The 18,199-nt window shown below is 39.1% G+C and overlaps 1 protein-coding gene across 1 annotated transcript; it reads right to left on the bottom strand.

Moving 5' to 3' along the window:
- Nucleotides 1-4,457: 4,457 nt before the first annotated feature.
- Nucleotides 4,458-15,946, bottom strand: myl2a (myosin, light chain 2a, regulatory, cardiac, slow). The gene is made up of 7 exons (XM_062056380.1): nucleotides 15,891-15,946; nucleotides 14,440-14,532; nucleotides 13,592-13,667; nucleotides 5,236-5,340; nucleotides 4,902-4,980; nucleotides 4,776-4,824; nucleotides 4,458-4,713 (listed from the first exon to the last, which is right to left on the bottom strand). The coding sequence occupies exons 1-7, from the start codon at nucleotides 15,891-15,893 to the stop codon at nucleotides 4,609-4,611; spliced, it is 510 nt and encodes a 169-aa protein (XP_061912364.1). The 5' UTR covers nucleotides 15,894-15,946; the 3' UTR covers nucleotides 4,458-4,608.
- Between the last annotated feature and the right edge of the window lie 2,253 nt (nucleotides 15,947-18,199).

The raw sequence follows: 18,199 nt of genomic DNA, 5'->3' as shown, positions 1-18,199 counted from the left end.
ATATATATATATATATATATATATATATATATATATATATATATATATATATATATATATATATATATATATATACGTAATAGGCGTAATATGATCAAACTTTCTTGTTCTTGTCAAAAGTCTAGCAGCCGCATTTTGTACCAACTGTAATCTTTTAATGCTAGACATAGGGAGACCCAAAAATAATACATTACAGTAATCGAGACGAGACGTAACGAACGCATGAATACCGGTAATGATCTCAGCGTCGCTAGTGGACAAAGTGGAACGGATTTTAGCGATATTACGGAGATGAAAGAAGGCCGTTTTAGTAACACTCTTAATGTGTGACTCAAACGAGAGAGTTGGGTGGAAGATAATACCCAGATTCTTTACCGAGTCGCCTTGTGTAATTGTTTGCTTGTCAAATGTTAAGGTGGTATTATTAAATAAATGTCGGTGTCTACCAGAACCGATAATCAGCATTTCCGTTTTCTTGGCGTTGAGTTGCAAAAAGTTAGCGGACATCCATTGTTTAATTTGCCAATGATTGGAGTGGGCTACTATAAACACAAACACAGTACAAATACACATGACTGTAAATTGTGTAAAACTCCTATAAATTCACCAAACACAACACAAGACCAGTGTTGTTCACAGTCAGACTATTTAGTGTTGCAAAAAAAATACTTTGTGATTTCTGTGTGTAATGTGTTTAATATTTGACAAATCACTTTGTGTATGGTTTCACAAAAAGTGTGGTGTTGACCTGGGGTTCTTAACAATCTTGACCTCGGGGCCCAACTTTTCCACTACACTGGGGTTCGGCACCCGCCTTCTTTCTTTCTTTCTTTAGTTTATTTCGGACATGAACACACTTACAGCATAATACATCACACAATTTCATATCATTTCACTTTACATCACGTCCGAAAAGGAGTAAGAACAAGTACAGCTTATTTAATCCTTTCCCACTTCAGAGTGTTTACAAATACATACGTTGATTTATTGACTTCTTTTTGACTTCAGTGGATAATTAATACAGCAGTTTTTGTAATAGATAATTAAGTCAGTCATGATAAACATACTGAGATGAATAATATCTTATTTTCAATAAGGTTGACAGTGTTTCTCATAATTCTTCTTCTTTGTACTTTGTAAGCACTATTCATTTGAACAACCTCTTAAACTGGATCATATCAGTACATTGTTTACCTTCTTTACTTAACTCATTCCATAATTTAATTCCACATACTGATATGCTAAAGGTTTTTAGTGTTATACGGACATACAAATGTTTTAAATTAGGTTTTCCTCTAAGGTTATATTTGTCCTCTTTAGTTGAGAAGAATTGTTGTACATTCTTGGGTAGCAGGTTATAGTTTGCTTTGTACATAATTTTAGCAAATCATCGAACTTCAATATTTTTGACTCGATAAATAAAGGGTTTGTATGTTCTCTATATCCATCATTGTGTATCAGTCTAAATATTAATCTCAATTAGTAAATCATACTCTTGATTTTAATGGTATTCAATAATGATATCTGACCAGTTTACAACATTGTCAAATGATATGAAAGCATGTGATAATCACAAAGGTTAATATTAAGGCTTAGGTCAGGCTGATTACAAAAAAAAATACTAATTGAATATGCGGCAAAAGAAGGGATCCATAAAAACTGATGAAAAATACATTTACATACAATTACGCAGTGCTAAAATAAATACATTCTAACTAAATAAAAATACAAGTACATATTTATTACAATTATTAATTACAAACAATGTTGTGCTAAAATCACCCTATCGTTAGAAAATACCAGCACTCAAAAGTTTAACTTGTCAAATTATAGTTATAGTGCATTTTAGGTTCCTACTGAGATTTCACTTTCTGTGACGAGTGCAGTGATTCTCAAACTGTGGTACAACAAAGAATCGATTATTGTTTTATTTTCCATTATTCAAACACAGTGTTACTGTTCAAACTGTGTGTAATGTTACAGTGGCCAAAATATTAAATATACTTGTTAATCAAAACCACTGCCTGGTTTTTAATGAATACTCAGGCCTACTACGCTACCATATTTTAATGTTGGTCATTGTAAATGTGTTTTCTAAGGTGGTACTTGGTGGAAAAAAAAAAGAAAAAAAAAAAGTCTGAGAACCACTTTTTTTCCAGGTAAAAAACATGTATTTGTTTAAATGTGTTTACTGACTTGTAAAATGTCCTTTGCAGTGGACAACTGAATGCTTTTATTCCATCATATTTTTTGCTGTGCGGATGAAAACAACAAGACATTTTGTATTTTTTTTACATACTCATTTTTTTCAGACCCAGGGGGATCCATATCACAGAAGATAAACATACAACAACGATAAAAACAAATAAAATAAATACTAAGTATTATTATGATGGAAAACTATATGTATATATAAGTGAAAGGTGTGTATTTTGCAGAGGACCACCAAACTTTCTGAGTCTCAGGAGGTGATTGGTGAAACTGTGTTGGTTGTAATATTCAGCCCTCACCACTAGGGAGGTGCCAGAGTGCAGGGTGTGTTCATTGATACTAAAATCCGGTATTACTTGTTATAATATTTAAGGATACACACTTGGAAATGTCGACTCTAAACAAATGTAGTTATTTTTAGCTTAGCCTGTTGCTAAGCCCTGCAGTATTTCACTACACAGTTTGTGGCTGCCCTCAGTCTCCGCTTGAATATCTGTCTCCGTACAATACCCATGTTGCTTGAGAAGATGTACTAAAGAGCCAGATATGTATATGAATGATTGTCTCCAGAGGTTGAATGTGCGGTGCCTTGCTCAGAGGAACATCCAGCAAAAAGAGCTGAAAACAAACCCTTTGTTCAGAGCGCAGGGCAAAAGCTGGGTGGCATCCTGTTGTGAGCTTTGCACTCAGGCCTCAGTGTGACATGACTCTCCTCACATCATCACCGCACTAAAATAACAACCGGCTTTTGTCCCCTGCCTGCGTCAGGAGCCAAACATTCTGATGTCAGCACGTCACTCATGTGAGCACACCGTGAAGGTTTCATCCTGATCTCTGTGGGATTTCTCCGACTCTTCACTACCTAACATGGCGCTAAAAACGCAGCCGGAATAAGCACTCATGCGTGATATAGGAGGATTAAACCCCAATTGTAAGTTCTGTATAAAATATGAGTTAATTGTCAATAATTAATTATCTTATTTGTCATATGCAATTTATTTTTTCTTGTTCTCTCATTGCCAACTACTATACTAAACATTTGCAAATACATACCTTATAAACAGACTTGCCAACCTTGAGACCTCCAAATTCGGGAGATGGGGGGGTTGAGGTGGGCGGGGTTTGGTGGTAGCGGGGGGGGGGGGGTGTATATTGTAGCGTCCCGGAAGAGTTATTGCTGCAAGGGATTCTGGGTATTTGTTCTGTTGTGTTTATGTTGTGTTACGGTGCGGATGTTCTCCCGAAATGTGTTTGTCATTCTTGTTTGGTGTGGGTTCACAGTGTGGCGCATATTTGTAACAGTGTTAAAGTTGTTTATAGGTCCACCCTCAGTGTGAGCTGTATGGTTGTTGACCAAGTATGTATTGCATTCACTCATGTGTGTGTAAAAACCGCTTATATTATGTGACTGGAGGAAAAGCGAACGTGACGACAGGTAGTAGAGGACGCTATAGACTCCACCAATATTGTTGTCCGGGTGGAAATCGGGAGAAATTCAGGAGAATGGTTGCCCCGGGAGATTTTCGGGAGGGGCACTGAAATTCGGGAGTCTCCCGGGAAAATCGGGAGGGTTGGCAAGTATGCTTATAAATACCCTTCTACTGTACTGCATAATATTAAAATACCTTTTGGGAATATTTTTAATATGATTTAGTGCAGCATGGTGGAAGAGGGGTTAGTGCGTCTGCCTCACAATACAAAGGTCCTGGGTTCGATCCTGGGCTCGGGATCTTTCTGTGAGGAGTTTGCATGTTCTCCCCGTGACTGCATGGGTTCCCTCCGGGTACTCCGGCTTCCTCCCACCTCCAAAGACATGCACCTGGGGATAGGCCCCTCCCACCTCCAAAGACATGCACCCGGGGATAGGCCCCTCCCACCTCCAAAGACATGCACCTGGGGATAGGCCCCTCCCACCTCCAAAGACATGCACCTGGGGATAGGTTGATTGGCAACACTAATTTGACCCTAGTGTGTGAATGTGAGTGTGAATGTTGTCTGTCTGTGTTGGCCCTGCGATGAGGTGGCGACTTGTCCAGGGTGTACCCCGCCTTCCGCCCGAATGCAGCTGAGATAGGCTCCAGCGACCCCGAAAGGGATAAGCGGTAGAAAATGGATGGATGATTTAGTGTTTAATTTTGTTACTCAAGTAGTCAAGAACATTTTGTGCTCATTAAATCCTACCCAATTTCCCTCAGCATGGAAACAATGAAAAATCTGTATTTCTTTAAAAACTTTAATTTGACAAACAAGCGTAGACCTGAAGGAGACGGTCATTGGGAAACAAAAAAAAAAAGGAGGGCGGGACTTGTGTTAATGTGGTGTGGGTTCTGGCACATGTCCACGGTCTGGGGTGTGGTCTGGATCCTTGCAGCAAAGTTATTTCCTCGAAGAGACACGTCACTCCTGGTCTTTCTCCTCGCCGTGGGTGATGATGTGCACCAGGTTCTTGTAGTCCAGGTTCCCTGCCACATCTGGGGGGAAGGCAGCAAACATCTGCTCCATCTAAACAAACAAAAACATGTTTGCGTCACATTTAATAAACCCTAAGGGGGTTTTTAACCTACCTCTTCTGGGCTGAATCTGTCGGCTTGTGTTGTCAACATTTGTGTCACACTGTGGACAAAACACACATGATTGTGTCAGCATCATGGTGTGTGTGTGTGCGTGTGTGTGTGTGTTCGCTCTCTTACTAGTCCTTCCTCAGCACACCTTTCCCTTCTGGGTCAAAGACTTTGAATGCATTGAGGATAGTCTCTTCTGGATCAGCACCTACAGACCCACAACAACATTAGTCTATGTAGCCACTGTTGTGCTGGCAGAGGTGTCACTTCATTGTATCAGACAAACAACCCCGCTTTCAGAGGATGAATACTTTGTATCCTGCCGTCAGACTAGATCTAAGTCTGTAAGCATGAACTGATGGGATGAGAGGCCAAACCTCTCCTAAGAACATGACTTGCGATCACTTCAATGCCTTCGGTCTTTTGAAGAAACACAAAAAGAAATCACTTTTTTCTTATTTACCTTTCAGTTTCTCTCCAAACATGGTGAGGAAGACGGTGAAGTTGATTGGGCCGGGAGCTTCTTTCAGCATCTCATCGATCTCTTCCTGTTTCACGTTCAAGCGTCCTACGGCCACACACGTTCAACACTTAGAGCCAGTAGAACATACCTCACTCATGGACTGGAGGGAAGGGATTCATATGGCCCCATTGCAGGGAGGGTTATTTGTTTTGTAATGCAGTCTGCTGAAAATGATGGAAAGCGCTACTCTACATTGCGACTGTTGTAAAAGTTGGACTTTCCACACAACAAATTTTAAGATATTCAACACTCTGCTGCCGTCTAAAGTGGATAGTGCACCCCTCCAATTCGTCACGTTTCATGTGTCAGGTAAACCGTGACAAATTGGGCCATGTTAATCCCCTTCCTACTGTAGGCTCCATCTTTCAGTTAAGAACCCTCAGCACAATTGAAGCTCCCAAGTCGAATCCCAGTTGATTTGTATCCTGTTTTGTTTCTCTTGTCGGAGTTACTGTGCACATTTCACAAGGAAAAAAAATGCAGTTGTGCAAAACACAAATATGTTCTGCAGAGGACTCAGGAGGATATAGTGAAATCATGGCAATGTTGAAGTAAGTGTAAAGAGAAGTGAACATGCTAGGTCACATAATGGAGATGAAACAAGAAGGTGATGTTCTTGTTGTGTACTTTATACTCAGTATGTGATTGGTCAACTCAATATACGTATGTACCGTATTTTTCGGACTATAAGTCGCAGTTTTTTCCATAGTTTGGCCGGGGGTGCGACTTATACTCAGGAGCGACTCGTGTGAAATTATTAACACATTAGCGTAAAATATCAAATATTATTATTTATCTCATTCACGTAAGAGACTAGACGTATAAGATTTCATGGGATTTAGCGATTAGGAGTGACAGATTGTTTGGTAAACGTATAGCATGTTCTATATGTTATAGTTATTTGAATGACTCTTACCATAATATGTTACGTTAACATACCAGGCACGTTCTCAGTTGGTTATTTGGTTATTACAAGATGGCGGCGCTTCACGGCGGCAGCTTCTTGCAGGCGCTCTTGGAAGTGTAGACCGATTTGGCAAAAATATCCGTCAATTCAGTCAATTTCATGGCTGGCTCACAGCGTGGTCACTCCGTGATCACTTACGACCGACATACGATTCTGGATGTGGAGAGATCGGGCCATTTTGGGCTGAAAGACGCGTGTACGGTGGACCTCCTCGCTAGCTTGGGAATTCTTCGCGAGCTACATCGAGCAGTGGCCTTTGAAGCAGCGGGGTCCACTACCAGCGGGGACCGTCAACGAAAGAGACGTAAGCGGTGTGCTCGGAAGCAGAAGCGGGGATGTCGGGCGGGGCTAACAACAAAGCTAATGGCTAAGGAGTCCGTTAAGCTAGCCAGCGCCAGGCTGGATAATCCCTGCACACATAGCAATTCTCTTAGAATAATATACAACTCACATAATGTTTTTTCTGCGTCAGAGGTGGACATGCATTCTGCAGAGGTGGCAAACAATCTGAAAATTCCTGTCATATCAATTCCTAGATATGGTCGAAACTATTTAAAGTGCACTACGCATAATAAACGTAACATTATTAATATTGCTACTACGGATAATTTCAACAAAAACTCCTCAAAACATCCCACTACCTATAATATGGGCTTTTTAAACATAAGATCATTATCTTCCAAAACGTTATTAGCTAATGAGGTCATTAGAGACAACAATCTTGACATCGTTGGTCTAGCCGAGACCTGGCTCAAACCAGACGAGTTTTTTGCGCTGGGTGAGGCGTCTCCTCCTAACTATACGAATGCGCATGTTGCCCGTCCTCTTAAAAGGGGAGGGGGTGTCGCACTAATATACAATGAAAACTTTAATCTTACACCTATCGTAAATAATAAATATAACTCATTTGAGGTGCTCACTATGAGGTTTGTCACACCGCTGCCTCTCCACCTGGCTGTTATCTACCGCCCCCCTGGGCCCTATTCGGACTTTATTAGTGAATTCTCAGAGTTTGTTGCTGATCTAGTGACGCACGCTGACAATATAATCATAATGGTGGACTTTAATATCCATATGAATACCCCATCGGACCCTCCGTGCGTGGCGCTTCAGACTATAATTGATAGCTGTGGTCTTACACAAATAATAAATGAACCCACGCATCGCAACGGTAATACGATAGATCTAGTGCTTGTCAGGGGTGTCACCACCTCTAAAGTTACGATACTCCCGTACACTAAAGTAATGTCCGCTCATTACCTTATAAAATTCGAAGTTCTGACTCATTGTCAACAAACTAACAATAATAATAACTACTATAGCAGCCGCAACATTAATGCTGCCACAACGACGACTCTTGCTGACCTACTGCCTTCGGTAATGGCACCATTCCAAAATTATGTGGGCTCTATTGATAACCTCACTAACAACTTTAACGACGCCCTGCGCGACACCATTGATAGTGTAGCACCGCTAAAGCTAAAAAGGGCCCCTAAAAGGCGTACCCCATGGTTTACAGAAGAAACTAAAGTCCATAAATTATCATGTAGAAAGCTGGAACGCAAATGGCGTGCGACTAAACTTGAGGTTTTCCATCAAGCATGGAGTGATAGTTTAATAACTTATAAACGCATGCTTACCTCAGCTAAAGCTAAATATTACTCAAATCTCATCCACCTCAACAAAAATTATCCTAAATTTTTGTTTAGTACAGTAGCATCGCTAACCCAACAAGGGACTCCTCCCAGTAGCTCCACCCACTCAGCAGATGACTTTATGAATTTCTTTAATAAGAAAATTGAACTCATTAGAAAAGAGATGAAAGACAATGCAGCCCAGCTACAACTGGGTTCTATTAACACAGATACGACTGTATATACGACGGACACTGCCCTCCAAAATAGTTTCTCTCTCTTTGATGAAATAACATTGGAGGAATTGTTAAAATGTGTAAATGGGACAAAACAAACAACATGTTTACTTGACCCACATATGCGGTCCTCTCCAAGGTTTCTCATAGTCATTCACCGACGTCCCACTGGGGTGAGTTTTCCTTGCCCGTATGTGGGCTCTGTACCGAGGATGTCGTTGTGGCTTGTACAGCCCTTTGAGACACTTGTGATTTAGGGCTATATAAATAAACATTGATTGATTGATTGATTGATTATTTATGCCTCATATAACGTACACTTATTCAGCCTGTTCTTTACTATTCTTTATTTATTTTAAATTGCCTTTCAAATGTCTATTCTTGGTGTTGGATTTTATCAAATAAATTTCCCCCAAAAATGCGACTTATACTCCAGTGCAACTTATATGTTTTTTTCCTTCTTTATTATGTATTTTCGGCCGGTGCGACTTACTGTATACTCCGGAGCGATTTATACTCCGAAAAATACGGTAGTTTATTGTATTAAGCAGCCAGATGTGTTCATATGTCACATTTCCTGCTTCCTGTGGTTATCATCGCACTTTTTGTCTTTGCCGTCATCATTTGCAGGCTTTTTGATAGCATTAGAACCGTTTGTTCACCATAGGGCTGGGCGCATTGTTGGGCCGCCAAAAAAATATGTGTTTCTCAGCTGTGGTCCGTAAGTTGTAATGCACTCTTCCTCCACTTGTGGCAGTAATGACAACTTCAAACAAGCTGAAGAAGTCTGGAGTTATAGAAAGTCATAGAAAAGTTTCTTTAAGGTGCTGTTTGCTACTTCCTCACAGTAACAACAAATATAACAAGAACATTACGAGGTAGTTTATGTTACCATCAGAGGTTGAACATTTGTTTGACAATTGTCTGTATTTTACACACTAAGTTTATGTTATAAAAATTTTTTAGAGGGTGTGGTCAACATCTACGCACAGGTAGCGCATGTACACATACAAAAACAGTCCAAAAGAAGCAGCCAACAATTAGCAGTCATGTTGTTATGTTAGAATATACATTCAATGATAGCTAACGCTAGCCATCCACTTAAAAACCTAAAGCTAATGCACGTGTATGTGCTATGTGCGTACGTATGTACTGTGTAAAACACATTGTAAAGTTGGCGCTCCCTAGGCATCTGTGCAAATGTTGCAAACAGCCCCTCTAAGCGCAAAAATTATGACTAAAGTTGTTCTTGAATTTTATTGACAGTTTATTTTAAAAAACATGCATATTTTTGTTAGTAATTTAGTTAGAATGTATTTATTTTAGCACTGCATGTCACTTTTTTTCAAGTTTTAATTAATCCTTATTTTTCAGTATATTTGATTAATATTTATTTTTGTAATCAGCCTGACCTAAGCCTAGATAATAATCTTTGATTAACACATGTTTCATACCATTTGGCAAGGTTTATCCTGTTAAACTACAAGTAGGTTAAATATAATTATTGAATAGGACTAAAATCAAAAGTAAGATTACTATTTCAGTGTTAATATTTGAGTGGGCCCCGGGCCCCTTTGTAGTAGAAAAGTTCTGCCAGAGGTCAAAAAGGTTAAGAACCCCTGCGTTGCAAAAAGCAAGTGAAGTCTTTCTGTGCTAATTGAACCAAAGTCTGGCCTGATGTTTGAAGTCCAAGTTGTGCGGCATTTTTCTTCCAGAAATTCTTATTTCAAGACGTTTGAAGTGTTTGGAGGTTCCACTGTACTTGAACATTTTACATTTGGAGGTTCCACTGTACTTGACCATATTACATTTGGAGGTTCCACTGTACTTGAACATATTACATTTGGAGGTTCCACTGTACTTGACCATATTACATTTGGAGGTTCCACTGTACTTGAACATATTACATTTGGAGGTTCCACTGTATTTGAACATATTACATTTGGAGGTTCCACTGTACTTGACCATATTACATTTGGAGGTTCCACTGTACTTGAACATATTACATTTGGAGGTTCCACTGTACTTGACCATATTACATTTGGAGGTTCCACTGTACTTGAACATATTACATTTGGAGGTTCCACTGTACTTGTACATATTACATTTGGAGGTTCCACTTTACTTGAACATATTACATTTGGAGGTTCCACTGTACTTGAACATATTACATTTGGACGTTCCACTGTACTTGAACATATTACATTTGGAGGTTCCACTGTACTTGACCATATTACATTTGGAGGTTCCACTGTACTTGAACATATTACATTTGGAGGTTCCACTGTACTTGACCATATTACATTTGGAGGTTCCACTGTACTTGAACATATTACATTTGGAGGTTCCACTGTACTTGGACATATTACATTTGGAGGTTCCACTGTACTTGACCATATTACATTTGGAGGTTCCACTGTACTTGAACATATTACATTTGGAGGTTCCACTGTACTTGAACATATTACATTTGGACGTTCCACTGTACTTGGACATATTACATTTGGAGGTTCCACTGTACTTGACCATATTACATTTGGAGGTTCCACTGTACTTGAACATATTACATTTGGAGGTTCCACTGTACTTGACCATATTACATTTGGAGGTTCCACTGTACTTGACCATATTACATTTGGACGTTCCAATGTACTTGAACACATTACATTTGGAGGTTCCACTGTACTTGAACATATTACATTTGGAGGTTCCACTGTACTTGAACATATTACATTTGGAGGTTCCACTGTACTTGAACATATTACATTTGGAGGTTCCACTGTACTTGAACATATTACATTTGGAGGTTCCACTGTACTTGTACATATTACATTCGGAGGTTCCACTGTACTTGGACATATTACATTTGGAGGTTCCACTGTACTTGAACACATTACATTTGGAGGTTCCACTGTACTTGAACATATTACATTTGGAGGTTCCACTGTACTTGACCATATTACATTTGGAGGTTCCACTGTACTTGAACATATTACATTTGGAGGTTCCACTGTACTTGACCATATTACATTTGGAGGTTCCACTGTACTTGTACATATTACATTTGGAGGTTCCAATGTACTTGAACATATTACATTTGGAGGTTCCACTGTACTTGACCATATTACATTTGGAGGTTCCACTGTACTTGAACATATTACATTTGGAGGTTCCACTGTACTTGACCATATTACATTTGGAGGTTCCACTGTACTTGAACATATTACATTTGAAGGTTCCACTGTACTTGACCATATTACATTTGGAGGTTCCACTGTACTTGAACATATTACATTTGGAGGTTCCACTGTACTTGAACATATTACATTTGGAGGTTCCACTGTACTTGACCATATTACATTTGGAGGTTCCACTGTACTTGAACATATTACATTTGGAGGTTCCACTGTACTTGACCATATTACATTTGGAGGTTCCACTGTACTTGAACATATTACATTTGAAGGTTCCACTGTACTTGACCATATTACATTTGGAGGTTCCACTGTACTTGAACATATTACATTTGGAGGTTCCACTGTACTTGAACATATTACATTTGGAGGTTCCACTGTATTTGAACATATTACATTTGGAGGTTCCAATGGATTTGGTGTATGGTGCCATCTTTTGGACGAGTGAGTGAACTGCAAGTGCCTTCTGTTTAGACTAGTGCTTTCAATACAAGAGCTGTTCAATCTTCTAGCTGTCCATAGCGTTCTACTCATATGTATTCTTAATTCATCACTCCAGCAACAACATAACTACAACTATTCTTACCTACTAAACCGTCTGTAGAAGTGTCTTCTTGCATTTTGCTACATGTTATCGTAATGTGTTGAAGCAAGAGTTGTTGGCATTAGCAAATATGCTAACATGTTTTCCGGTGTCTTTTTTTAGTATTATTAGCTACAACGGCATTCCTTTTGTATTGTTTCACTTTCTTAAATTCACCAAAACGCCACTGTGGAGTTTTTGAGTCTGTTTAGCTGATTGGAGAGCTAACTTATGCAGCTAGTGGGTCCATGACCATGACTTCTGTTTTGTTTCATTAGCCTTTTTACTGCCGAGTTACGGGCACTGTTTGGAAACCATTAAGGTATGTAAATAAACATTTACACAATTTTTTGTGTAAATAATTCATTTCACAACGTGTATATCTTCGGCTCATAGTTTGGTGCGGCTAATATGTGGAAACATGTTTATTTCTTCTAAAATGTAGTGGTTGTGGAATATGTGGTAGATATAATTGACTTCACTATAAAGCAGACCTGGGCAAATTAAGGCCCGGGGGCCACATGCGGCCCGTTAAGCTTTTCAATCTGGCCCGCCGGACATTCCCAAATAATTTTTTTAGATATTTAAGATGGAAACTTAAATATCTAAGTTTAAGTTAGATATTAAACTTAAACATTTCATACATTTGTTTTTGGAATGTATGAAAATTCCGGTTTTCCTGGAACTTCAAGTTTGAGTTCATAATTCCTGGTTTTCCAAAGCCCTATACAAAGTATTTCAATGGTTGGAATCTGCGCTTTTGCATGATATACCAGTTACTATGGTCATTTAAGTCATAGGGCTGCAACTAACGATTAATCTCTCGATTATTACTTCGATTAATAATCGGATAAAAGAGACAAACTACATTTCTATCCTTTCCAGTATTTTATTGGGAAAAAAACAGCATACTGGCACCATACTTATTTTGATTATTGTTTCTCAGCTGTTTGTACATGTTGCAGTTTATAAATAAAGGTTTTTAAATAAATAAAAAATTGCCTCTGCGCATAGCATAGATCCAACGAATCGATGACTAAATTAATCGCCAACTATTTTTATAATCGATTTAATCGATCAGTTGTTGCAGCCCTACTAAGTCACAGCAGCTCAGACGAGGCACCAAGCAGTGTGGGCGGGGAGCGTTTCCATGGAGTGTTTCCTGGATCGTGGGTGTCAGGGACGGACGCGGAAGGAGATTTTCACAACAAAGTTCTAAAGCTTAGTGATATATCAGATGTATCAGATTGTAAGTGTTTGGTTTTTTTACCCTTCACGTTCATATTTCGCTGTGTTTGTTGCATTTCGCTTGATTGCAAAATATGTGGATAGAGAGAGGGTGTGACGTTTATATGTTGTCAATATTCAGTGTTTTATCCTTCATAGTTAATATTGTAACATTCTTTATTTTCATGTACATTCTGGGTGTCTCATTCAGTAAACATTTTTTAAATTCCATTCCGTTTTTTCAGGCGTTTTTAGCATTCAATCAGACATTATTGTGAGGTTTTGTACTAGTGGTCCTAAAAATAGATATACCGGCCCCCAGACACATTTTTTTCTCTAAATGTGGCCCCTGAGTCAAAATAATTGCCCAGGCCTGCTATAACGGATTTGCACATTTGTGTTGCGACCGCTGGTAAAAGAAGCAAACATTGGCCTGAAAGTAGACCCCAACACACCAAGTGCTGCAAACGTGTCCCTCAGGTCGTTCTTGTCGATGAAACCGTCTCGGTTCTGGTCCATGATGGTGAAGGCCTGTGGGAGGAGAGAGAGAGAGAGAGAGAGAACAAATGAGCGAGATGGCCCAGGGGATGTTTTCATCTGCAACCTAATCGCTGTCTGGATGTTTGGTGAAGCAGCATAGCAGCAGGGGGCCGCTGGGACAGGTGCTCACATACCATACTGACACACCTGCTAGATGTCACCATGACGACTTTTAAAGAACACCTGTATTGTTCACATTTACAGTCTGGTATTATACAACACTAACACGGTGGCAGAGGGGTTAGTGCGTCTGCCTCACAATATGTGACTGCGTGGGTTCCCTCCGGGTACTCCGGCTTCCTCCCACCTCCAAAGACATGCACCTGGAGATAGGCCCCTCCCACCTCCAAAGACATGCACCTGGGCATAGGCCCCTCCCACCTCCAAAGACATGCACCTAGGGATAGGTTGATTGGCAACACTAAATGGTCCCTAGTGTGTGAATGTTGTCTGTCTATCTGTGTTGGCCCTGCGATGAGGTGGCGACTTGTCCAGGGTGTACCCCGCCTTGAGCTCGAATGCCGCTGAGATAGGCTCCAGCACCCCCCGCGACGCCGAAAGGGACAAGCGGTAGAAAATGGATGGATGGATGGACAACTAACCATTCATGTTGTTGTTGTTGATTATACTTTCAACAATAGTAGCTCAACTTTGACAAATCACCATCATTAGCTGACAACTAGTGTGTGTGTGTGTGTGTGTGTGTGTGTGGGGGGGGGGGCGGATAAAATGCTTACAACACTTTGGAAAGTTTTGAACTCACCTCCTTGAATTCCTGGATCTGGGCCTGCTCAAACATGGAGAAGACGTTGGAGTTGGCGCCATCTGCTGTCCTCCTCTTGGCTTTTTTGGGGGCCTTCAGAGGGAAGTCAGATGTTTTCACACAACTGTGATCGTTAAATCAGTGTTTCTGCACCGCCAGAAAATATATGTTCCTCACTTTTTCACCACTGTCAAACAAACAGAAGAAGTACGCAACTACACGCAAAAATTGGGACTAATGTGGCGAATCTGTATTTTCATTTGAACTTCAATTTAGGTAAGAAAAAAATATGATTATAATCAAGTGAGAATTCATTTATTTGAGCCATTTTTCATGTACATTTATTTTCCATCAGTATTTATTTTTGTAATCAACCTGACCTAAGACTTGCTAATATTTGTTCTGACTGACACATGCTTTCATATCATTTGACAAAGTGTAAGTAGGTTCGATATAATCATTGAATACAATTAAAATTCAGACTAAAATTAAAAATTCTGAGGTGGCGACTTGTCCAGGGTGTACACCGCCTTCCGCCCGATTGTAGCTGAGATAGGCTCCAGCGCCCCCCGCGACCCCGAAGGGAATAAGCGGTAGAAATGGATGGATGGATGGATGTTTTATAGAGATGTCCGATAATATCGGTCTGCCAATATTATCGGCTGATAAATGTGTTAAAATGTAATATCGGAAATTATCGGTATCGTTTTTTTTTTTTTTAAATTTTTTTATTAATTAAATCCACATAAAAAACACAAGATACACTTACAATTAGTGCACCAACCCAAAAAACCTCCCTCCCCCATTTACACTCATTCACACAAAAGGGTTGTTTCTTTCTGTTATTAATATTCTGGTTCCTACATTATATATCAATATATATCAATACAGTCTGCAAGGGATACAGTCCGTAAGCACACATGACTGTGCGTGCTGCTGGTCCACTAATAGTACTAACCTTTAACAGTTAATTTTACAAATTTTCATTAATTACTAGTTTCTATGTAACTGTTTTTATATTGTTTTACTTTCTTTTTTATTCAAGAAAATGTTTTTAATTTATTTATCTTATTTTATTTGATTCATTTTTTTAAAAAGTACCTTATCTTCACCATACCTGGTTGTCCAAATTAGGCATAATAATGTGTTAATTCCACGACGGTATATATCGGTTGATATCGGTATCGGTAATTAAAGAGTTGGACAATATCGGCATATCGGATATCGGCAAAAAGCCATTATCGGACATCCCTAATGTTTTAATATTAATATTTAAGTGCCTCCCTGTACTTGAAAAGTTGGGCCCCAAGTTTAAAGGCGTTAAGAAGCCCTGCATGAAACGATTTGAAGTGATCCTACAATAGAAGAAGAACTATGATGAAACATTCTAATAGACTATACGTACATGAACGACTTGGTCTTGTCCAACACACACATAGAGAGGGACTTACCATGGCTGAGCAGCTGTGAGGTGAGAGCAACAATGATGCCAGGGAACAATGGGGAAGATGGGGGGTGTCCTTTTGTAGCCCCCGAGCTCTGTGCTCCACTGGTTGATATTTATAAACGATGTCCTCTTTAGGAAGTGACAGGTAAATGATGCTTTGACACACACACACACACACACACACACACACACACACACACACACACACACACACACACACACACACACACACACACACACACACACACACACACACACACACACACACCGGCCCATGTTTTATGGGCAGAGATGAACAACAGGATCGGAATATCCAAAGCAGACTGAAGGTTAAAGTTCCATCCTCTTGGTCTCCACACAATCTGGTTTTTAATATGCAAGACTTATTAATAGAGATGTCCTATAATGACTTTTTTGCCGATATCCGATATTGTCCAACTCTTAAGTACAGATTCCGATATTAACCGATACCGATATATACAGTCGTGGAATTAACACATTATTATTAGAGATGTCCGATAATGGCTTTTTTGCCGATATCCGATATTGTCCAACTCTTAAGTACAGATTCCGATATTAACCGATACCGATATATACTGTCATGGAATTAACACATTATTATTAGAGATGTCCGATAATGGCTTTTTTGCCGATATCCGATATTGTCCAACTCTTAAGTACAGATTCCGATATTAACCGATACCGATATATACTGTCGTGGAATTAACACATTATTATTAGAGATGTCCGATAATGGCTTTTTTGCCGATATCCGATATTGTCCAACTCTTAAGTACAGATTCCGATATTAACCGATACCGATATATACTGTCGTGGAATTAACACATTATTATTAGAGATGTCCGATAATGGCTTTTTTGCCGATATCCGATATTGTCCAACTCTTAAGTACAGATTCCGATATTAACCGATACCGATATATACTGTCGTGGAATTAACACATTATTATTAGAGATGTCCGATAATGGCTTTTTTGCCGATATCCGATATTGTCCAACTCTTAAGTACAGATTCCGATATTAACCGATACCGATATATACTGTCGTGGAATTAACATATTATTATTAGAGATGTCCGATAATGGCTTTTTTGCCAATATCCGATATTGTCCAACTCTTAAGTACAGATTCCGATATTAACCGATACCGATATATACAGTCGTGGAATTAACACATTATTATTAGAGATGTCCGATAATGGCTTTTTTGCCGATATCCGATATTGTCCAACTCTTAAGTACAGATTCCGATATTAACCGATACCGATATATACTGTCGTGGAATTAACACATTATTATTAGAGATGTCCGATAATGGCTTTTTTGCCAATATCCGATATTGTCCAACTCTTAAGTACAGATTCCGATATTAACCGATACCGATATATACAGTCGTGGAATTAACACATTATTATTAGAGATGTCCGATAATGGCTTTTTTGCCAATATCGGATATTGTCCAACTCTTAAGTACAGATTCCGATATTAACCGATACCGATATATACTGTCGTGGAATTAACACATTATTATTAGAGATGTCCGATAATGGCTTTTTTGCCAATATCCGATATTGTCCAACTCTTAATTACCGATTCCGATATCAACCGATACCGATATATACAGTCGTGGAATTAACACATTATTATCAGAGATGTCCGATAATGGCTTTTTTTGCTAATATCCGATATTCCGATATTGTCCAACTCTTAATTACCGATTCCGATATCAACGATACAGATATATACAGTCGTGGAATTAACACATTATTATTAGAGATGTCCGATAATGGCTTTTTTGCCGATATCCGATATTGTCCAACTCTTAATTACCGATTCCGATATCAACGATACAGATATATACAGTCGTGGAATTAACACATTATTATTAGCGATGTCCGATAATGTCTTTTTTTGCCAATATCCGATATTGTCCAACTCTTAATTACCGATTCCGATATCAACCGATACCGATATATACTGTCGTGGAATTAACACAATATTATTAGAGATGTCCGATAATGGCTTTTTTGCCAATATCCGATATTGTCCAACTCTTAATTACCGATTCCGATATCAACCGATACCGATATATACAGTCGTGGAATTAACACATTATTATCAGAGATGTCCGATAATGGCTTTTTTTGCTAATATCCGATATTCCGATATTGTCCAACTCTTAATTACCGATTCCGATATCAACGATACAGATATATACAGTCGTGGAATTAACACATTATTATTAGAGATGTCCGATAATGGCTTTTTTGCCGATATCCGATATTGTCCAACTC

Source organism: Entelurus aequoreus, linkage group LG01 (assembly GCF_033978785.1).
Source record: "Entelurus aequoreus isolate RoL-2023_Sb linkage group LG01, RoL_Eaeq_v1.1, whole genome shotgun sequence".
NCBI lineage: Eukaryota > Metazoa > Chordata > Actinopteri > Syngnathiformes > Syngnathidae > Entelurus > Entelurus aequoreus.
The sequence above is the reverse complement of the archived record's forward strand: the minus strand, read 5'-3'. Positions and strand labels throughout refer to the sequence as shown.